The sequence below is a fragment of the Chenopodium album genome, chromosome 16 (genome assembly GCF_948465745.1).
Source record: "Chenopodium album chromosome 16, dcCheAlbu1.1, whole genome shotgun sequence".
In the NCBI taxonomy this organism is placed as follows: domain Eukaryota; kingdom Viridiplantae; phylum Streptophyta; class Magnoliopsida; order Caryophyllales; family Amaranthaceae; genus Chenopodium; species Chenopodium album.
The window spans coordinates 7,373,996-7,399,000 of NC_137849.1; the positions used below are offsets into that span (position 1 = coordinate 7,373,996).

Sequence of the window (25,005 nt, forward strand, 5' to 3'; positions counted from 1 at the left end):
TCTCCCCAAAACCAAACCCGATAATGAACAACCTTTCACCGCCATTATTGATCGGGTTGAGTATTTAATCTTTGGAGTGCTTAAATCCATGTTCATTCCCAATACATTTCATAAACCAATTCAATTCCTAGCTCATTTCCCTAAACCATAACTTACTTTCCACTTTTCGTGTCCACATCACAAAACCGAGAGAAACTGATTTTGTGGCCCTATAATTTAGATCCAATTATTATTTGTTTGGATAGGCCTTGAAATAATCTTTCCAAAAATATATCATAAGCCCAATTCCAATTTAAAACGAAGAAGATATGAGCAAAATACTAAACTCGGCCCAAAACCAACACCCTTTCACTAAAATGGCCATATCTTAAAATCTACAAATGATTTTGACCTAATTCTAATTGGGTTGGAAAGTAGACTTGATAACCTTTCTAATGATATATTATATGACTTATTCCGAGTTACGGAACAAAAACACATAAAAAACTGGAATTGCCGTGCAACAGCAAAATTGCCGCGTCGCGGCAATATCTGACGTGGCACGGCAGCTAGCTTAATACCGTGTCACGACAATCTTTACCGTGTTGCGGTACACATACCATGACACGGTGCTTTTCCGTGTCATTTTCGCATTTTACTCACGCGCTTTTTTTACCGTGACATGGTGTACTGTACCGTGCCACAGTGGACACTGCCGCGTTGCGTTGCCCTGTGCCGTGTCACGGCACATGTGCCGTGTCACGGGAAATTCCCGTGTGTCAGACTTCACTTGTTTTATCATTTAGGTCTGTTTCTAACCCGCGTCACACCAAACTATACCGTGTCGCGGCAACCTTTTTTAGGGTTCTTATCTTTTTAGGGTTTCGTGTGTTCCTTCATCTCATTTTCTCTATAAATACCCTTCTCCTTTCTACAGTTCGGGGTACCAAATCATTCTCTCTTCCTCTCTTCTACACCAAAAAATCATTCTCTTCTCTCTCTCATATTCTAAACCTTAAACCTGTATTTCTAATTACATTATTCCTTCCCTAAGCACTCCAAGGAGTTCATACTTAACCCAAGCTTCCGTCCTTGAATCAAGGCGTGAAAGGTATAATTAACTGAGGGTTTGGATCAAATCAACTCTACTTTTAATTTAATTTAATTTCAATTTGATTTATATTTTTATTGAAGTTATTAACAAATTTATTCATGATGTAGCATTTAAAAAAAAAAAACATGCGTAATGTGAGTAATTAATTATTTTAATTACTTATTTTATTTTTATATTGCTAGTATCATGATTAGGTTAATTTATATTTGATTTGACTAACAATTTATTGTTGAATTGCTTCCAATATTAATGTTTATTCTATTATATTCTTTTATTGATCACAATATTGCATGTTTAAAGGGAATATGTAATTGAAAATCACGCCTAATAAGATAATTTGGACGACCGGCTTAGGTTCTTTTTAATCTTGTTATTAATTCAAGTGATCACAATATTTTAGAATTATGTTGCATTAACATTTAACCAATTTAGCCTAATAATAGTTTGGAGCGGATTGAATCTTTGTTTGCATGCCTTTGAGTTCGCAGGAATCACTTTTCATTATAAGAATCGAGTAGAGGCCAATACGGGCGAATGTGGCTCTATGACTCACTTCGTACCATCATCCCCGATCCTCCTTTCGTGGTTCCGAACCATATGGAGTTAGTAATCTCATGGATTATGAATGGGGTGTAACCTTCACGGGTCAATCGTTGTTGCCTATCGTTGTCCCTTTATCGTGGTTGCTTTTTATGATCTATGAACGGTTTACAAGTTCCTTAAAAACTTGTTGGCAGCTCCCCACTTTACTTGTCCCTAATCGTATACGTCAATTCCCACTTCCTATGAGTGCCAAGCATATTCACACATGTTTTAACGTAGGCGCACTTCGAACGACGCCTACACATGGAGTCCTTAGACTCATTAAATTGTCTTTTGACAGTTGCAGCCAGCAAACAAAGATCATCAAACATTTCATACGAACTCATCTCGCACGCAAATCGAATATGTCTCGCCAACCCCAGTAAAAATTTGGCACACTTCTGACCTTCTTCTTCGCGGCAACCACAAGCTAAATAGAGCTTCTCAAACTCTGTTATGTACTGCTTAACTGACAATGAGTTCTGCTGTAAAAAATTTAGCTTGACGAACAATTTTTGCTTATACGACTTCGGCACAAACCGCTTATGCATCTTCGATTTTAGGGAGCCCCAAGTTGTAATTTTTTCTTTTTGATCTTTGATACATTGTGATTGCAAATTCTCGTACCAAGTTGAAGCATAGCCAGATAGTTTCAAAATTGCTAGTTTAAATCATTGGCCATCGTCAAGATTTTTATGATAAAAAATACGATCCATACGTCGTGACCAATCAAGGTAAACCTCAAGGTCTTTGGTTCCTTCGAATTCTGGTAATTCACTCAACTTTAGATCAGATTCCTTCTGCTTTGGTTGGAGTGAAAAAGCTGCGAATGAGTCTTGCAGTTTCATGATATGCTGACCGTACTGGATATTGTGTTGCTCTGCTTGTTCTAGCCATGCAATGAGCTCTTCAACACGTGTTTGATCACCATTGTTAACCATTGCGAGATCGTCAATGTACCACAATGTATCCTTCTAGCGCCAATTGAAGTGTTTGCGTATGCTAATAATTAACAAATTACCCACAAACACTAGTGAGGTTCTAATTGTTTTATTGTGGAAGAATTAATTGAATAATTAATAACGACTGTTGGGTAAAAACCTTGATAGCCTCGACTACAAGGGGTTTCACTCGGCCTCAACCTTGTGAGAAGTGGACGCACCACGATAGCAACGCTACTTGATTAACTCAAAACACAAAAACTGATTTTATTCATTGACAAAGAGAATATTTATAGGCAACAATCCTTTGCCAAATAGGAAAATAAAAGATAAAAATCCTAAAAACTAATCCTATCTTAAAAGATCTTATACTAGGAAAATAAAATCCTAACAACTTTAAAATAAAATAATTTATCAAGATAAACTCCTAATCCTACTAATCACGCGTAACTTTCGGATTGACGTTACTTAATCTCGCGATTAATAGAAAACTCAACAAAAATAAATCAATTAAAAAATATTTTGATACTAAATAAACTATATTGATGCTATCGAATATGCATCACAAACACAAAAGTACGAATCAGCAAAAGCTGAGTACAAATGAACCACACTAACATGAATATCCTATCAATAAGAATAGTAATAAAACATGTTTGCCATACAATCACAGTCAACTTACCTTTGACTCATAACTAGCAATATTAATTATTAATTAATATCTTTTGGATTACGCATCGAACAGGTTTCCTTCCTTAAAAATATAGCCCATTAAAAATGGAGCTTCCAACCAGGGAGCTATCCCGATTGGCACCTACTATGTCACACCTTGGTGACGGAATTCCAGTGCATAAATAATAATAGTAATAAAAGAAAGTATAGCGTCCTGTACCCATGTAGAAGCTATGGTTAAATATAAAACTCCATAACTCCCCCCATATGTTCGTACTCAAGGTATACACGTTCCAAGAGTTTTGGTGCGTATCCTCTTAAACTTTACGTGATTTACCAATTTAACATGTGAAGACTCCAACCAATCAATCAAGAATAAACATAATAATAATCAACACATACTTTCAATTAATTCTTGGATTAATTAGTGAGCACAAACTATTTATTTTAATTAAGGTTCCTTGCCTAGTTTTGTGCACAAAATTGCACGATTACTACCTTGGTGCATAGAATGCACTAGTAAACTTTCTTGACTCGATCTCAACTTACTTGAGTGAGCAAATAAATAAACTAACTTCCTTGACTCAACACCAATAAATAATGGGTGTGAATAAAATTCATGAATCATGTTCAATAATGCTAAATATACTCTTTTAAACATACATAAGCCTTACTTATTGATTTCATGCTTGATACTCAAAAATAAAACATACTTCCATGATTCACATATATTCAACTATCATGTTTCGAATATCATATTCACATGCTTGCATAATTATTCATGTTCAACCAACATCAATTCCAAGCATATAATCCACTAAGCATGCTACTAATTCATCAATTCAAACACAATTCACAATCCTAGCATAATACTACGCATACACAAATATTCTTGTGCACATACGTACCTTGAATAACACCTAAATTCGGCCACACTTGCTAGAAATCACCTAGCTCGAAACTTCCTACAATTAAAAATACATAACTATAATTAATCCATTATTCTCACAAATTTCTAGCAACTATAACACTATGTAAACCATACTAACTAACCCCTTTTAACGACATAAAAGCCATAAAACCTTTTCTTTAAGTGGGTACTTCAAATCCTTTCAAAAACACTTGATTTTATGACTTAAATAAAATTCCAGCATACTTATTTAATATAAAACATCACTTTTAGACTAGGAAATCATATACAAATTATTAAAACCTTTTTCCCTTTTATGGGTAATCAAACCCTAATTCAATAATTAAAAAGTAGTGTGTGTAAATAATTTCCAGCATTAAATTGAAGGCTTTAAACACGTCAAAAATATGATTAGACCATGAATTAATCAAGAACAATAACCTAGCCTCAATTCCTAACCAATTACACAAAATTCCTAATTTCTAGGGTTTATAATTTGGGGTTTTTAATTAAATAAAATCTAAAATTTATAACAATAAATTAGCAACATCAAAATCCCAAAATCAACACCAAAACATAATTAAAAATCATGCCTTTAATACAATAAATCAATAGAATAAATTTTAGGATTAAAGAAGGCTTTTTTTTTTTTAATTTTTTTTATTATTTTTTTTATGTGAACAAACCGAAAAAAGAAGAGAGAGAGAGAAGGGTGGCGCCGGCTGGCTGGGCTGCAAGCGCCGCTGCCACTATCGGTTGCTGCCGGTGGTGGTGGTGGTGCTGGTGGCCGGCCGTGCCAAAAAGAGGGAGCAGGAGAGAGAAGATGTGTGGGTTTTGGGAAAAAGAAGAGGAAAAAGAAAGAAAAATAAAGGAAAAAGGAGAGAGAGAAAATAAAGAAAAAACCTTTGATTTTTTATTTTTTATTTATTTTTTTTATTTTGTGAAATATGTCAATTATGAACTTGTGTGGAAAAATCTTGAGATTTTAAGGTATTTATACTCTTCTTTTAAAATTAAAACTCATATTTACAACTTTGCCATTACTAATTCTTAATCCCTTACAAATTCTTCCTTTGGGCCAATTTATTGATCCCAATAAGTTAGTCCACCCTTTTAAATAGGATTGACCCAATCAAAAATACTTTTGTTGCCTCAATTCATGATCCATTTTATTTACATACACTTATAATTCATTTAAATAAATAATTTTCTTTTTAATAAATAATTTCATTTTAATAAATAAAATAAATAAAATAATTAATTTATATATATATATATATAAAAATATAAAAAAAAATATGGAGTATTACACACATAATACTTCTAAGATACACATTATTGTCACATTTAAAGCCCTGTTTTCATAAGATTTGATAAAAGTAATTAAAATAGTAACTTACCTTATATATATTAAGTTTGTTTCACACTCAACATGGGGCTCTAATAATCACTTTTTGTCATTTATGTATGTGCCCTTCATTTAGATCGGTCCTATATCCTGAAAAGTCAAGTGAGAAGAAGGCTATGAGCTGGCATTTTTCGTGGCACTTTACGATGTTAATTGAGGGTGTTTTGTTGTGATGAATGTGGTTTGAGGTTGTTTTAATTTGATGATAGACTTTCAATAATATAATTTTAGTTTTTTTTTTTGGGTGGGGCGCTTTACATTATTCTTATGAATGACTGAAGAGCTTGTTGTAAAATGCTTGAGTTTTAGGGTTTGAGCTATACTTATAGACAATCATACAAGGAGTGACAAAAGAAATGAAAAAAGTTCGTTTAAAAATAGCGAGATAGACACGATCTTCATTAGTTGTTATCTAGAGAGTTATGGCTGGTTTTGGAATTTTGTTAATTATTGGTAACTTATTTGATAGTGAATAAGTTAATATAGATAATACATGATATAAAAACAAAATGGAAAAATAAATTGCTTGTATGGACCTGGTGTACATTAGTGTTAGGGCCTGTTCTGATTGACTGAACTGAGTTGAACTGAACTGAATTGAACTTATTGGAGCTGAACTGAATATTTTATGAGAGAAGGAAATTAAGAACTGAACTGAACTGAACTTATTGGAGCTGAACTGAACTGAAAATAATCTGAAGAGAACATGCCCTTATTTTACACCGGAAGCCTATCACGTGATCTTTAAACTAAAAAAAGGCATCTTCTTTATTTCTCCTCTAAATGAGATCTTCATTTACTCCTCATTCTTTCTTTCTCCAATAAATCTGAAATTTTGAGCGCAAAAGAAATGCATTCGTTTATATCAATTTCATCTGCATTTTAGTTTTTGTTTTTTGATTTTTTCACAATTGCTTCATTTATTTCTTTGCATTCATAATAATTTTTATGAGATAATTAATTGACTCTAATATTATAAAATATAAGTGGGTATTTGGGGAATTCAGAAATTTTAAGTAAAACATAGTAGAGTTAATAATAATTTATTAAAATTATAAGAAAAATATTATTGGGTTTGAGTGAGGATCAATTTGGAGATTGATATAATATTAAAATGTACTTCAATTCCTTCGTATTTTCAATTTCTTTACTTTGACTTTTTACACCATTTATATATTCCACTTTAATTTACATTAATAACTTTTTTATACTTCCCCCATTCCATAATAACTGACATACACTTTGACCTTTTTCATTATTTATTTACTAATTTGACTATAGTTTTTTACTACTCTCTTTGTCTCTTAATTAGATGTCTATTTTTCTTTTTAAGGGTTTTAAAATCAGATGCCTATATTTTTTTTAGTAAGTGATTTTTTACCAAATTATCCTTATTCTCCAAATTTATTTCCCAAAATGTCCCCAAATAAGTATGATGTGGCACTACTTTATTTACTTTTGCTTTTGGCATTTAATGGTTGCACAAAAACATTTTATTCTCTCTCCTCCTCATTCCCCATTTGAACAATTGCAATCCATGTGCAGCATATTAAATGAATTTAATTGGTCCATTTATTTTTTATAAACAAATATCATTGGTCCTTTTTTCCTTAAAGGATTGTTGACATGGGCAAGCATTTAATTTCATTCTGTTTTATTTTATTCAAATTAACAACAATAAATGTCTTTTTATTCCCTTTGTACTTCTCAATCATGGGTTTTAAGAGTATCCATAAGGACCTGCTAGCAATTATTACAAATTGCTAGCTACATGCTAGCTATTGTGGAGCTACAACCTCTTGTAGCTAAGCCAAAGTACATAACTCTATAGAGTTATGTAGTTTCATTCCACCCAATGCTATTATATTTATTTGTTTAATGTATTTTATGTATTTCCTTGCTTATTTATTTATTATTTTATTATTTATTTATATTCCCTCTATCTTGTAAAACTTGGGACGTTGGGGTGGACATGTAATTTAAGAAAACTGTAAGTGGGTCTATTCAAAGTATTTATTTATTGTATAAACGATTCTCTTTTGTATTTTTATAGTGTAAGAAAACAACAAAGTGGATGGGGTGAGAGTGGGGTAGGTGATGAGAGAGAAAATGTGGGAATTTTTTTTTATTACGGGTCTCATTCTGTTTGTAGTAACGTTTTAAGTATTGTGCGACGGACGAAAATGGGAATTGTGTCAAATATTATGGGATGGAGGGAGTACAAAAAAATGTAGCTTACTATTGTAAAAGTTGTAGCTTAAATCATGTAGTTTGGAGATTTATGATGTGACAACCCAAAACTACATGTACATGTAGCTAGCCATTGTGGATGCTCTAAGGATGCTCCAAGTTCCTTAATTCCCGTGTAATTAAAGGATGGAGGGAGTAGCATGCATGTTATAAATAAATGTTATCATGAAAAATGTTATTGGATAGGTATTACTATTGATTTTATAATATCGCCGTTTTTATAAATTTTTATTATCATATACTTGTAATTACGTATATTTGAAAGGAATTACTTATATTTAGGGTTGTCAAACTTGCTACCTTTATTAATGGAACAAAAGTAGTAAGAAAAATATGGTCATGTGGGTATTTGTTGGAATTGTCTTAATGTAACTTTTAAATATGAACTTTTTATAAATTAAGGCCTGTTCTGTTCACCTTAATTTCACTTATTTCTGTTCTAATAAGTTCAAATAAGTTCAGTTAAGTTAAGATAAATTCAGATACGTTCAATTTAGGAAAAATAAGTTCAGATAAGTTTAGTTTAGGAAAAATAAGTTATGATAGATAAGAGTTTCCCAAGTTCAAATAACAACTAAAATAAGTTTTTAATAAGATAAGATTAGTTTAGTTAAGTTAAGTTTAGGTAAGTTTAAATAAGTTAAGTTAAATTCAAATAAATTCAGATAAGTGAAAATCAGGTGAATAGAACGCACTCCTATACTCCCCGTCCCTTTATATTTGTTCTAAATTTCTTTTTAGCTAGTCTCTTTGAGTTTTCTCCATGTTATTTTCGTTATAGGGATCACACCTTTACCCTCACAACTATTACATTAATCCCACCACTTTTCTCTTTCATAAACTATTTTCAACTAAAATTAAAAGAGTAAGTTCACTTATATGGGGCAAAAAATAAGGGATGGAGGGATTTTTTTTTTTTTTTTTTTTTTTATAAGAAAGATGGAGGGAGTATTTCATATTTATTGATAAGGATGATTTTGTGGTTGAAGTTTGAAAAGCGGCAACCATAATTTTTTAAAAATGAATGGTTAAGATTTAATAAATTTTGAATTATATTTTAGTGTTATTATTAATTAAAATCAATTTAATTATTTCTTGATAAATAATTTAATTTATTTTTCTGATTTATAATTTTATTAATAATTAAAAATGAATTTCATAAATTAATTTGGAAATTAATCGAATATACTATTTAACTTTGAAAATTTTGAAATGAATTTCCTAAAATAAGGAATTTCCTAAAATAAGGAAAATAAATTATAATTAATTTTAGCATTTAAAATAATTCAATTCATTAAATCACAGCGTCCAATTTTAAAAATTAAAGATATTATTTGTCAAAGTTGCATTGGTGTAAGTGCCAAAATTCTACATTGACAACTATGGTCAATCAAACAAAAGATTTAAATAAAAAAGGAAATTTTATTAGTTCGCGAAAACTTTTATCTCGTGTAACACTTATAAAAAACACTTATATCATTAATTAGTACTCCTTTTTTTTTTTTTTTTTTTTTTTTTTTTTTTTTTTTTTACTGTTGGGCACGTATGTCAATACAAAATTTTGACCAACAATATATTTTATTATTAATTAATAAAACTTATAACAATTGAACGTTATTAACTATTCATTGAGACGATGCCAACAAATATTCATTAAATTAAACTATACCTTTCTTTTGTATAAATCACTAATACGTATTAGTCAAAGTGGATTATATGAATAATGCAAAATATTAATACATTTCACTTTAAAAAAAAAGTATTGAGTACTCCATATTAAATAATTTAACGTGATTTTTACAAAAATATGGTAAAGAGAACAATTTTAATTTACCCTAATTTGCAAGTAAAAAAAAAACCTTAAAATGCATTAATGTCAGAGATAGGGCATGTTCGGCAAAATATAGCTGTGAAGGTAGCTGTTGGATGTGTATGTAGCTTTTAGCTGTCAACAAGCTGTAGTTGTGAAGATAGATAATTTAAGTATGAGTGTTCGGTAAAATAGCGGTTGACTACCTGTTACATATAAAAATCAATATTTTGAATTTAAAATTATAAATTAAATTTTTAACAGCTACCTCAAAAGCTACTTCTACTTTCAAAAGCTAATATTTCTAACTTTTCATAAAAGCTACCTCCACCACTAAAAGCTACCCTAAACACTACTTTACCAAACACTCACAGTTTTTGTTAAGTAGTGGTTTGACCAAGTTAAATCACTAAAAGCTACTCAAACGTTAGCGCCGAACACGCCCTTAATAGTGTCCAAGTGAATAGTATAGATGAGAAAACAACCAACACAAGGTGTAGAATGTTAAAGAAAATTCAAACCCCATGGTGTAACTCCGCTTCATGAAGGTGATATTTTGGAGTTTAAAGCAGTATTTCTAAATTATTTTAACTTCCTTAATAGTGTAAGAAAATCCAAAATCAATACTAATAAAGAGGTCAAGATTATTTCCAATTTAGCCCTCAAAAAAAAAAAAAAAAGATTATTTCCAATTTAATAAAAAAGTCTGGTATTAAAACAGCCCACTGGAAAAACTGAATAGCCCATGGTTTTCTCTCTCCTAAAAAAAACCAACTGTTATTGTTATCCATCCTCAAAAATCACCCCTTTTTATACTCTTTCTTCTTCCTCAATTTCTCCTCCTTACTGTGTCAACAACTTTGTTCTTAAATTTCACATCAAAAATTTTCATTTTTTTTACCATTTTTTTTGTACTTCATCTTCCTCATTTTTTGGCAACTTACAAACTAGTACAAAAATAAAAAAGAAAAAAAACATAAAAAAACAACCATTTTTAATTTTTTTTTTCTTGGGATTTTCATAACACCATTTTTTTTTTTTAAAAAATGAGTAAATTTATTGGTAGCCCAGATTAAAAATTTGGGTTTTTAAGAAAATTTTAAATCACCCATTTGTTGGATTTATTGGAATTATTTTCATGGGAATTGAGCCTGATTATGGTGACAAAATAGCGACGGATATCGAAAAAACGACCACCAATAGGAGCAAGTCGTCCCGGAAGAACCGACTGCGGAATCGTAAAATGGCGGCGGTTCAGACGTTGTTTAACGTCTGTAAGGAGGTGTTTGTTGATGGTGGTGACGGGTTTATTCCCCGTCCCGATGACGTCGAACGGTTGTGCTCTATTTTGAGTATGTTTTTGTTGAATTGCTTTAGTTTTTTACTCCGTTTTTTTTTTGGCAAATAGAGTATGATTTTATTATATTTTGGGAATTGAGATCTATTTTTAATGTAGAGTTTTCTGTTTCTTTTTTTTTTTGACGGGAGAGTTTTCTGTTTCTTATAGTTCTTCTCGTTTCAACTTGTTGTGTAAAACCGTCGCAGTCAAATCAAAACAGTTAAATAGGAAGAACTTTTAAAAATGACAGACATTAGTGTTATCTGTATGAGTATTATTTTATTTTACCTATATAAATTCAGCAGTGTTTTTTTAAAGTGAACAATATAATTCAGCAATGTTGGTGTGTTGAATTGGCCAGGTCATTTTAATTCAGCAATGTTGGTGTGTTGGTCATTTTAATTCAGCAATGTTGGTGTGTCGGTATATTTATATATATATATGAGGTTAATTGTTGGAAAAATAGAAGCAAATGTTTTTTTTTTTTTTTTTTTGGCTTAGGTTATAAATAGATAAAAAAAAAAGAATTTTATCATTTCGATGAATTTTAATAGAAGTTCCTGTTATACTGAGTTTGACTTTGATTCCTTATTGTATGCTATTTTTGGAAATTTGGATTTTTATGAGCCTTTTGGGTAAAAAAAAAAAAAGCCATGAGAAGGTACTTTCTTTTGTGTCTAAACAGCAGTACTTCCATAACATCTGAATGGTTCATTTCATGCGGTCCCCAATCATATTGCATTGTACGAGTACTATTTATTCCGTGTCATGAGATTTATTACTATGACAGATTTTAACTAATTTAGCTGGTCATTTCCGACTTACCCTTTTTACATCATTGACTTTGTGACTTTTTTTTACCCCCGACAAATGATTTAAGCATTTTGAGAAAGATGATTGGTCTTACAATAAGTCAATAATCAATTTAGAGTAGTTGCTCATTGTGTGACCCTTTATAATACCCATATCTGTGTAATTTCTATCATCTTCTCATCACTTAGTACTAGTTGCGGCACAGTAGGAATGCTACTATAATAATTACAGTAACTTTTAGGTAAAGAATGGAGTATATTTTAAAATTCAATATTGGATGTCTCAAATGGAGTGCATATATATATATATATATATATATATATATATATATATATATATATATATATATATATATATATATATATATTTTTATTTTCCTCAAAAAAAAAAAAAAATGTTTTGTTGGTGTTCATGTTGTCTTATTTGAATTGTTTCATAGTTAATTAATTTACTAAGGCGTATGAAAATTCTATAAACTATTTGTAACTTGTTGACTGATGTTTTTTTAAAAAATAATTTTATGGGATTATTATATAGTTGAGTGCAAAATATAATGCAACTAGTTGTGATGCTCAACAAAGTTGTGTGTGAATTGCATGAATAAAATAAGTGAACATTTCTAATGCAACTTGGTATATGACAAATTTTCATGTATAGTTTGCTTATTTATTTATTCTTCCTTTCTGCCATGTTTCTTTCTGCTGTTAAGAGATCATATTCTATTTATGCTCACAAATAGTGTTAGAATATGCTTAATTGAAAGCAATCCCCATTTTTTTGTCACTTGTTGATGGTTTCCATTTATATTAGTGTTAATCGGAATATGGTATGTTTTGCTACAGGGGAACAGGTTAATGTAATTCACTTCCAACTTTCCAAGTTACTCCATACAAAACTTGTCTAAAAATGCACTAGTGTACCATGATTCATATGCACACGTTCTGAACTATGGTTTCTTACACCCACCTACGTTTTCTCATTTAATTGTCTTTCGTATCCACCTTTTTTCTTACACGCACCACCACAAAAATATTCTTTTTCCAGTTGTGTTAATTTGCGTGCAAATAGTAAGTGTTGGAAACTTTAAAAAATGAAGGTAGTACATATTATTAACTGCTTGGTTAAATTACATATTGATACGTGAAAATTACTAGATTTGCAATGTATTTTCCTTCTATTCTGGATCCTTCTGAATCTATGTTAGCATATTGCTTCCTGTTCTAAAAATTTTACACGTGCTGTGTAGAGGTGTCAATTCGAGTGTACAGGTTGGGTTTGGTAAAGTTAGGTTGGGCTGGGTTTATTTTGAATTTGAGTCATGCTCAATTTTTGAGTCAAGCTGAAATCTGAATTTGTTTCTTTCTTTCTATTTTTTTTTCCTTCCAAGTCGGGTAGGATCAGTTTTGGCCACCTTACTGCTGTTTTGAACATCCTTTTGAATCTTTTCTTCGTAAACTTAAGTTTGGATTTTTTCTTTCAGAATAGATTAAGCTTCATGGAAAACATAGTTGTTCTTTTGCGTGGCCTTATTGTGTTGAAATATGGATGCATGTATGTTTTCTTGCTGATGGTGGTTGTGTTGTAGAATAATCTTGTTCTTCACCACTTAACTTTTTATTCCATGACCTTTCTTGAGTTTGTTCTTGAAGCAAGAACATCTTTCTATATATATTTTTATTTTATTTTTTATTTTTTTAATATTTTGGTGCAATAAGTCAAGGGTTTTTCATTCATCAAACTTTATAGCAGAATTCCTTCAGAATCTCACTATTAAATGATTTGTGTCAACAGATAGCTTGACACAAGATGATGTTGGATTAAGCCCAGAATTGCCATACTTTAGATCCGTTACGATTGGGAATAGTCGAGCTCCTATCATAACTTACCTGCACCTCTTTGAATGTGACAAGTTTTCGGTATGGTTCGTTGTACTCATTGTATCATTCTTTACTAAAGTGATGCAATTAGTTTGATTAGTTGTTTTAATATTGTAGATTGGAATATTTTGCTTGCCGCCGTCAGGTGTATTGCCCCTTCACAACCATCCAGGAATGACTGTTTTCAGCAAACTTCTCTTTGGGACCATGCATATCAAATCATATGATTGGGTAAAAGGCGATCCTTACACCACCGCTGTTTCAGATGGTAAGCTTTTCTTTAAAGTAGTGCTTTATATATACTAGCACTGCTCCTGTCACTTGCATATTGCCTTTAGGAAATAGCAGGTTTTCAGCCTGCCTTCAAAAAACTTCAAAGTCATAGTTCAAAGTACGGTGTACAACTGTTAGCACACACACACCAAGTTCAATTGTTGTTCATGTACTTCAGATATAGTATATATGCTCTCTTTATTCTAGTTCATCATCAGTCATAAACTCATAATAGTGATTTTAGAGTTTTAATTGTTTTCAAAATGTTTATTTCTCTCTTTTGCTGATCCCAATATGTCTCAAAATTATATGTTCTCATCCTATTCATTTATTTATATAAGAGTAATAGCATGTTGTTTTTATCTTTGAGAAACTAAGGGTTGATGAACTCATTTGATATGATGGTTGACAGATGCTCCTCCAGTCAGGTTGGCGAAGCTTACTGTTAATGAAGATTTTGTTGCCCCTTGCAACACTTCTATCCTCTATCCAGCAGCAGGTGGGAATATGCATTGTTTTACAGCTATGACAGCATGTGCAGTTCTTGATGTTCTGGGCCCTCCATACTCTGATCCTGATGGTCGGCATTGTACATACTATAGGGAATATCCTTTCGATCGTTTCTCAGGTACCTGAATGTTTGATGCAGTTGTGTTCTCTAGTTGGTAGCTACTTTGTGGTTATACTGTCTTAGCATTCCTTCTATTTAAGAAAATTATGAAATGGCCAACATGTTAGTCAACTAACCACTATAAAATGGTAAAAATATCTTAAAAACCTGCGATATTTAAGCTGAATTGGGTCTTTGAAATGGATAAGTACTGAATCATTTGTTATGTTTATTGTATGTTCTGTAGTTAGCCATTTAATATTGTGTTGGGTGGCTATTCTATTAACCATTTAGTCTTGTTAGTAGTGAAAAATCAATAGTATATATATTTCAAGGAAATTATAACGATTTTTTTTAAAAAAATTTTGATTGCATCACGACTGAAGTTGTAACAGAAATTATTGTTTGAATTGAATTGCCAAAATTATAGATTTTCTGCTAATGAAATCATAATCACATTCTAAATTACACTCCTCCGTTTTCTTGAGTTTCTACTCAGTAACTACGCAAACCTAGAAAAAGTGAAAATAGGGACCATGCATGGGTAAAAAGATAGAGAGTATAGTTTTGTTAAATAAATTAGGCCCTACAAAGTGGGGCTATGGTAATAACAAAATGAATAAACGGTTTTCATAAAGGAACTACTGCAAAGTGAATGGAACTTAGAAAAATGGATGAAAATGGAAAGTGAGAAGTTGGAAAAACTGAGGAAATATTATTTGATACTACGTAGAGTTTTAGTAGTTTGTGGAGAATTGTTTGGTGGGTATTTTTGAAGATGACCTTTGGCAGTCTTCAACCATTTTTAACCACTAGTTTTTTAATGGTTTAACAAAGAACGTAAACATCCTTTATATTCAACATAGAATAATAATAATGGGAACAAGTGATTTAGTTATTAATAATTAATACATCCCATTTAGTATTAATATATTGCATTAATTATACTTCGTTTAATTTTCATTATTAACTAGTTAAAAAAAACTACCAAAGTAGTCGGAAGTGTAATTTAAATTTATTATCGTAACAATGATTAAAAGATACTTAAATAAGAGCTTTTTTTCCCTATATAACAAGTGATTTAGGTGTTCGGGTTGACCTAACATTTTTGGCCAAAGATGATCATTTATTACCATTATAATATAAAAAAAATTAGCTATTCTACTTGTAATGATGTTGTATACGAGTAATTATTTTCATAGATCATTGTGAACAAATTGAAACCTTTTTTAGTCTATTTTATACAAAAAATAACTTGTTTTTTTTTTAATGGTAAGAAGAATGTCTATCCTAGAAGGGGGGATGTAAGAAAAATCCCTCCTAGAATGTATTTGGTGAGATTCGACCCCTGGCCTCACGCCTTGAAGTTGGGGAACTAGCCAACTACTCTAGCCTCCTATCTCATCAAAATCTTCGAACTTGTGGTGTTAGATATTCTGAAGTTTGAGCTTTTATACTAAAACTAAATGGTGATAGCAAGAGTAATTCCTTAAGCTTTTAAGGTAATATTTTATCTGTTTTTCTGGTGTGAGACGAATCACATGTGGACAATAATGCGGATTTAACACTCCCCTTCACATCTGCCCACACGTGAGTTCCCTTAGAATTAGAGCACACTATAAGGCACACATTTATAATTCTCATTAGGGAATGAACATCTAATAAAGGTCCCTTAACCAGTGGCTTGATATTAATACCTAATTGTTAGAGAGCCTAGATACCATGCTTGGAATGAGTCAGCTGATAGTTTTGTATTCGGTCACACCCCCTACATGAAAGCCCTTTGGACACGGGATGCTGCATGGGCCCTCTTATGCCCAATGCTGAATATTTCTTTGTTGTAGGGGTCTAACCTTAAGGAAAATTAGAAGATATTGTTCACTAGTTAGTAACACTTTAAATACATTTGCTAAATTTGTTTGGCCAAAAAGTTATTGCTTATATTCTTACGGTAGTTAAGGCAATTATTGGAGAGAGTGTTAATGTGGTGAGTGTAAAAGAAAAGATCAGAGGATAAAGTAAGAAAGAAAGTAAAAGGTGGATTTATGTAAGAAAAATGATGAAGAAGCAAGTGAAAGTGAGTAGACTAGTGTAAATATTGTGGAGGTCAGGGAAGGTAAAATAGTAAATGGAATTTATCAAAAATGGAATAAAGTGTTTAAACTTCTAGTAATGGACAAATGAGGAAATTGTTAAGAATATCTAAATATTGTGGGGATAGTCGGATAAGGGAAGGTAAGGTAGTAAATGGGGATTATAAAAAATGGAATAAAGTAAAAGCGTTTAAACATTTAGTAAAGTAATAATGAGGAAATTGTTGAGAACATCTAGTAATGGAGCTAGTACTGGAAAAGCCTGATCTTTTTTCCTTTGGAATTATGTATTCTACAATCATTACTTTAGTAGGAGCTTGTTGCTTACCTTTATGCATCACAGTCATTTTTTTGTAAACGTACATGATTCACTGTGACTGTTACCGCAACTGCATGTGAAAATACTTCATGATAGAATCAAAGAGTTTATGAAATAGAGTTATGGTTAATGGGTATCTGAATTGTTAGAGCTTTCAACTCTAGTCTTCTTTTTTCAATTGACTAACTAGTATCCCAAAATCAATTTCGTGGGTGATGAGATGAACAGTGAACTAAAATGTTCCTCTATATTTTGAATTAACTTGCTCACTCCTGACGTTTTAGCCATTTAGCTCATTAAATTAAGACAAAATGTCATTTACTTAATTTGCTATTTGGTGACCAAAAGTTATTTGGAGTGTTTATTTTTGATAAAAGCTGTAAATGATTGTCCCCTTTAATTTAGTGCTAGTCTCCTTCATGTGTATGAGGGTTTGAAGTTTATTTGAGAAGCTGTTTCGATGCCTTAGGTTTTTTAAAAACAATTACTGAAATTTACTTTTATGGTAACATAATACAACTTATCTAATTCATTTGTCACAGCAGATGGCCTATATGGGCTTGAACAAGAAAAGGATCGTCTTGCATGGCTTCAAGAGAGGGATAAACCTCACGGCTTGACTGTTTTTGGGGCGCCATATAGAGGTCCCAAGATTGTGGATGGTTGAGCCGAGTTGTTACTCTAGGCGCCTTTAGCGCACTGCCCTTGCTGCAAAGTCATGATCCTTTCAGAGCTTCAGAGCCTTTTTTTTTTTTTTAGTTTTCATATGCAATTACTGTACCGCTCTGAAGTTTCTCCAAAGCTCTTGTTAGGATTAAAGCCTTGTACATAAAAAGAAGAAAATAGGAAATGAAAGAAACTAACAGGAAGAAAGACAGGTAGATGAAGGATTGGGAGATAGAGTTTAAGAATAGAAATTTGAAAGGGATATATTTAGATTTAGCCAAAATTTTCAAGAGCGTTGAGAAACTTTAACCTTTGGGAGACTTTGTTTTATTTTTATTTTGGGTGCGAAACCCGAATTAATTGAATTGTTTTAGTAATATTCGTTATAGTGATTACTAATTTCTCTTTGCTGCACCAAATCGTTTTGCATAAAGTATGCACGCTGTACAGTGTACACAAGCCATCAAACAAGCTGTTTATTTATTTATTTATTTTTTTTATTTATTTTTTTTTTGGACAAAGGAAACTATCAAACAACTAAAAAACAGAATAAGGCAACTCTCTACGACTCGCAGCACCAGCTAGGGACTCGCAGCACCAAGGCACTGATGACGAGTCCAGTTTCACATAATATCTTTTCTATGCCATTTAAGGAATTAGAAGTGTGACATTTACAAAACCTAGGAAATATTCAAGACAATTAACTCTTAGAAAATACAAGTTTCTTACTACATTCGTCTAATTGTTAGACCTTGATAGATTCGTCTAATTGTCTTGATATGTATTTTCAAAATACCAAATTTTATAAGCTTTACATATTATTTGCTCCGTAGCCATATCTACTTTATAGTTTTGGTTAAGTGAAATTGAGGTGAAAAAAAAATTGTAAGACCTAAAGTAATTTTCATTAGGGTAAAGTTGTGGTCTCTAACGTACATTCATGATATAATACAATCTTTAAAGAATGATTTTAAAAAGAAATTGAGACAATTTTTAAGGGACAAAAGAAGAACATAATTAGAAATATTATATTAATAATGTAAGGGACTGAAAAGGTAAAGTTTGGTAATTAATGTTTAATAATATTATTGAAGGGAAAGTAAAATATCTTTGAAATGGTTCTTGTCTATAAGGACTTAAAAGGGTAAAAAGAACAATGAGAATTGAACCTTAGACAAGCATCTTGATTCTTGACGACTTAATGGAGCAAAGACTTTTCAATATTATAATATGCATTCATCTAACCCAAGAAGAGATTAACAGGATTTGCATCTTAATTGTTCAAATCATAATCTTTTGCAATGTTCATAACATGCATTATTGGTAACTTTTAATCACCTTTTTAGGGGTGTTAACTAATAATAAATTTCAACACCAACTAATTTAATCATATGCCCCCATAAAACTTTTAAAATTCACCATATGTCTTTGAATTTAACAAAAATGACACCATATACCCATATGACTAACATAAGTCAATTAAATTAGTCATTAAGGCTAGTTATGTCACATGACAGCTTATAATCGATTCTCTTTAAAAATTATTTAATTAATTATTAAAAAAATTAAAAAAAAGAACTAATATATAATTTTTTTTTAAAAAAACCCACCACACCAGCCCAACCAATCACCCACCACCCCGCCCTCAATTGACGCCCAAACTCTCTGCCCCTACCCTCGTCAGCGCTTAGACCCCAAACCCCTGCGGCGGTGTTTCCTACCGCTTCTTCCCCCACCATTCCCCTACCCCTGAACTACCATCCCCCACCCCAAAACCTCCCTTATTTCCGCTTAAAACCCTATAAAACCATCGTCCACGCTTGAAAAACCCCAATCTCCCCTCCCCCACCCTTGAAATCCTTAGCAGCTAGGGATTCCGAGGGTTGGGGAAGGGCGGTTGGGGGGTTTCAAAGAGGGGGGGGGGGGAGGGGTTTCTCTAGGGTTTTGCGTGGGAAGGAAACAGGTTTCGAGGCGGGGGCTCGTGGTTGAGGGGGTGGGCAACGACGTATGGCGCCGGTTGAGGGGGAAGGATAAAGCTGGGCTTGGGGCTGAAGTGAGAAGGGCGCTGGGTGATGGGTTTTCTAGGGTTTTGGCGGAAAGGGGGGGTTTAGGTGGGGGAATAGCGGTTCAAGGGTAGGGCAACGACAAGGCGAAAAGGCGGTGCGTAGGAGACGTCGGCGTCAGGTAGTCTGAGTGCTGATGAGGGTAAGAGTATCAAAATCTCGAGGGGAATCTTCGTATGTATGATACGCCCCTACTACTGTTGTGTTGCCTTTCCTCGATTCAGGGGGTATGGGCGCTGGTCAGGGTGGGGAAGGTGGCTGGCTAAATGGTTTTAAAATATTTTTTTTAGTTTTTTAAAATTAATTAAAAAACTTAAAAAAAGTAATTAGAATGAAGTTGTCATGTGGCATAATTAGCCTTAATGACTATAGAGTTAATCGTCGTTAGTCAGGTTAAGGGCATTTGGTGACATTTTTGTCAAACTCAAGGGTATATGGTGAATTTGAAAATTTTCATAGGTATATGATGAATAAACAAAATACTAAGGGGAATATGGTGAAAAAACCGTTTTTGAATTGTTTTTAAATGTTAAATTTAATTAAATTAATTTTCCTTATTTTAGGAATTCATTTTAAAATTTTGAAAATTAATTATTCTAATTTTTGATTTTTTTTTTCCAAATTAATTTCAATTATTAAAAAGATTAAAAATGATTAAAAATCAGAAAAATAAATTAATTTTTTTATTAGGAAATAATTTAATTGTAATTGATATTAGCATTTAAAAATAATTCAAATATCATTAAGCTAAACTGTTTATTTTAAAAAAGAGAGAGCACCTTACTAATTAATGGTTGTAAACTAATTAATGGTTGTAAATATCAAACATCATAATACCTTAATAAGTTAATAGTTACGTAAATATAATTTGATTTGGTTCTAAGTTTTGGATACCTCAAGATCGAACTTAGCCAAGCTAGCTAGTTTACATTAGCACTCTCATCATGCATCTTCATAGAAGTTATACATCGATATGATATGATATTTAATTTATGTAGTTTATTTTTATTTTGATGAAAGAACATCAATGTAATTTCAATGCATTTTGAATCAATCAGTCTTTTCTTCAATAAACAGTGTATTGAGGCAACAACAAATCCATATTATATGAAAATTATGAAGGACTTTGAATTAATCAGTCTTTAATTTTCAGATTTTTTGTAAGCCATCAGACAAAGAAAATGTATATTACAAAAAAAAATTATGAAATTCATGTCAACTAGTCACGACTAATATCATAAATTGAAAAAAATTAACAACTTGCTCATAATATTAGCACAAAATTAAATTAAATTAATTAACTAGATTGGACTCTCCGTATCCTTTGGTATAACATGTTTAAGCATCAAACTTCAATAATTTATGTGGGAAGTGAGGGTCAAATTTTTGGAAACATTGTTTACTAATTACAACTTGATTTAATTCGAATAATAATATTTGTCTCCCGACTATAAGAAATTAATAGTAGTATTGTTATTGGCATTGATGTCGTGGAGGAAATTATTCAGCTATAAAGTGGTGTTATGATGATAAGACATTCTTAATTATAAACTCGTACCCTTTATATCCATTATTCAATGTGGTCATATCTCCGTATTATAAGGTTTTTTGTATGATTATAATGCGACTGGACTCATAATAATCTATGCTAATACACCAACTGAACAATGTAATTAGTCACCGATCAATAAGTTAATAGGCACTGTAACATATTAATGGATATCATGTACTCCATAAGTCCATAACTAAATGTGTAATGTGTGTAATGTACGACGTGAGAAGTAAAGCACGCAGGTTCAGGTTGTTTAAAGACCGAGAATATCAATGTGAAGGCGGCTTTGAAGTAGCTATATGTACATGACTCGTCTAGCAGTGAGCTAGCATACAATTATGGTGTGGCTGCCGTGGGTGTCATGGACCTCATGGTGCATTACGATTATAAGCCCCTATGTGGTTCACTAATAATGTGTTAACTACGTTCACAATTATCAAGAGAAAGTTTTATTAATCTTGAATAGTAACACACATTACAAAAGGTGACTAAATTAAAATGTAGTAATGTGAGACCCCTATGATGGACAGTCGAATAAGGCAGGCTAACTGATTCAAGGCATATTCTAACACTAACCACGGTTGATATGTCTATTATTCATATTGAAATGATTTTTCCTGACTAGTATCACTTATAATATGCGCAACTTTAAGACTGAAAAATTAATTAATACTCCATCTTGATTAGATGCCTGCATGTAAATGGTAGTTGGACTAATTATGTATCAAGTTAAACATCCAATTATACAGCAAGCAGTCAATAAGTAATATGACTCAAGTCAATCCCTCTTAATTAGCTGATCTATTAGATTATTTAAGGTGCAGCAAAACAAGAGATCAGCTTGATTAAGAAAAATCCAAGATAATTTGCTTACTGCTAAGGTCGTGCATTAGCAAATAATTAACTTACGTCTGGTCTTTCGCCTTTTAATAAGCCATTTAAATCAGTTTAGTGACCTTACTTTAATTAAATATAACTACAATTTGGCCAATAAGCCTCAAGTTTAAGATTATATAATGGCAATACAAAAATTGATAATTTGTCCGTATTGTTATCCTCTTCAACTAGAGAGTCATATATTTATTCTCTGGACAATATAGCTGAGGTATTGTTGAGGGCTCGATCGATATATGAGTGTCACTAGAACTCGACATCGTTTCCTCTAAATATGCTTAATTATAATAAATCTACCCCAATCAACTACTCAAATCCAGGCCATCTCAAGGATGGTTATCAATGGTAATGACAATATATTAAAAAAGTAAAATAAATAAAATTAAAAAAAAAAAATTATCAGCCCTGGTCTCTTTACCTTATTTTTATTGAATTGAAATTGTTCTGCTGATTAAAACTTACACAAATTCTTATATAGGTGTGGCCAGCCATTACGGGGTTACTTCGTTAATGTTATAGAGATTACTCGATTGTGACTTCGTAAGGGTTATAAGGAGGGTTACTCGTGCAATGTTATAAGAGTTGTTTGGTTAGTATTACAGGGGTTACTTGGTTAGTGTTATAAGAGTTATTTAATTCTTTTATAAGCGTCCACATGATGTGGCCAACTACACACAAAACCCTGAAAATTCACGCATTGTAAAACTTATTGTTATCCAATTCTCTATTATATTTGCTCTTAAAAGCTATTGATTTTACTGATTAAATACTATTCTTTTAATATAAAATTAAACTTATTTTTACTGAAATTATTTTTTATTATACTAAAATTATTTTTAGTGAATATTATAGTGATAAGATATATATTTCGATGTGCATGTTGTTAAATAACAATTGTTGATGATATGAGACTTTCCTCGCATCTTTTCACTCAACTTTTCTTACTTAATCTACCTTCCATTAAAGCCGAAGGGCCAAGTCGATCTGTAAGTAGTAACCTTAAAATAGAAGTTCTTGCTGCTCATTGTAGTTTAAGCCTTTAAGGCACCCATTAAATGTGTACAATTGGGATCAGTAAAAGATTAATTAAAATTTGTGACCACTGATTTCGGTTTAATTTACGTATATCTTGTGCCACTATACAGAATATACTTCAATAAATTCCAAGTCAGTTCTCTTAGGCCTGCAATTTTTTTATTTATTTATTTTTATTTATTTTTTGTTCTATTTTATTTATTTATTTTGTAATAATTATTTCAAATTGGATAAACCTAGCTCATTAGATAAGGTATCATATATATCTTAGAAAAGTTCAAAGGGAGAAAATAAAATGAAATTCCAAAGATCACCTTTGTATATAGAGTCAATAAGAACACAATTATATTAATTATATCGTAATTAATTGATAAGATTGATCTTTAGGGTACATAGAAGAGGTAATACGTAGTATAAGCTCATGAGTTGGCGCATTGTTTGCCATGCGTTATTTTGGTAGGAGATTGTTACTTGTAGATAGCGTGGTTTGATAGTTTTCCTTTTGAGCATGTACATCTTGTGACCTTAGCTTGATATATATGATGCTATTGAAAATGAACTTTATTTTGTCCCTTAGGGCTTAATTACTTCATCCGTTCAATATATATACCTAGCCAAGAGAACCCTACTAAGATTTTTATGCTCCGATCCCTTCCCCGTCTGACCACGCCCCCCCTCCTCTAAAATAAGATAAAAATAGATTGAAAAAAATAATTATGATATATGGAGTATAAAGATTGACTACATATAAACATGCATTGAATATATTTCCTAATGGTATAAGTGAGAATTTATAACAAAATCACATGTTGATTGATGCTAACTATATAATTCTTAATATTTCCTTTAATCTTCTTATTATATGCATCCCTCATCATTTAACAAACAAATGGATCTAGGGTATATGTGAAATTCTCATTACTAAAAGAAAATCCATAAAAAGACTTTTTTTTTGAATGAGTACAAGGAATAATCTCGAGTGTACTCTCTCTCAAGACTTCAACCCAACCCAAACTTCATCGCGCCCACAATCCCTTGCTCTTGCCTTGCTATTAGTCTAGGATCGGAGATCAAAGGGGTGGCTGCACTAACTACCATCTAGACACCCCCTTGTTAAGAAAATAACTTATATGTGAGTTGAGTCTATTAGTGCTGTCACATTGGAGAATTAAATAAAATTAGATTGATTAACATACAATTGGTAGCCTAGACTAATCTACATACCTATTTTCAATCGGCCAGTCTCTCCTCCCGCCCCTCAATTAACCTAATAAAATTCCCAAATTGCAGTCAAATTTATCATACAAAGTTGAAATTTTAGAGCCAAAAAAGCATCAAAATAACTGCATATATAAAATTAAAACATGTATAAAATAATTTCAACTATAATTTTTTTGGTGCTAAAAAATAAATTCAACTTCATAATAATAGTAATATAAATGCTTATAACAAATTTAATAAATAGAATGAATGTTCATACCAAGTCTGCTATATACAACCATTGCCAACTGTATCTACGGCAGTCAACAACCATAAGGATGTATAGTACTAATTTAATAATTAATATGAATCAATAAGATGGTTATTAGATTACTCTTAAAGAGGTCAATGCAATGGACAACAAAGTCTCCATTTTAATTTAATTTTTGTAATTGATTAAGCATGATGGAAAGCTAAAATTTGTTTTTGATTAGCGTCTTAAATATTGGCAACTAGATGAAAGGTATCCCACTCATTATCATTATTGACTAGTATCCATGTGACATATTCTCATGGTACGAAGCTTCATTTTGTGGCCAGGTACC

The 25,005-nt window shown here is 31.6% G+C and overlaps 1 protein-coding gene across 1 annotated transcript; it reads left to right on the forward strand.

Moving 5' to 3' along the window:
- Positions 1-10,909: 10,909 nt before the first annotated feature.
- On the forward strand, positions 10,910-14,627 carry LOC145583842 (plant cysteine oxidase 2-like). The gene is made up of 4 exons (XM_081640805.1): positions 10,910-11,018; positions 13,610-13,734; positions 13,813-13,963; positions 14,381-14,627. Exons 1-4 carry the CDS (start codon positions 10,910-10,912, stop codon positions 14,602-14,604), a joined length of 609 nt encoding a protein of 202 aa, XP_081496931.1. The 3' UTR covers positions 14,605-14,627.
- Positions 14,628-25,005: the final 10,378 nt, after the last annotated feature.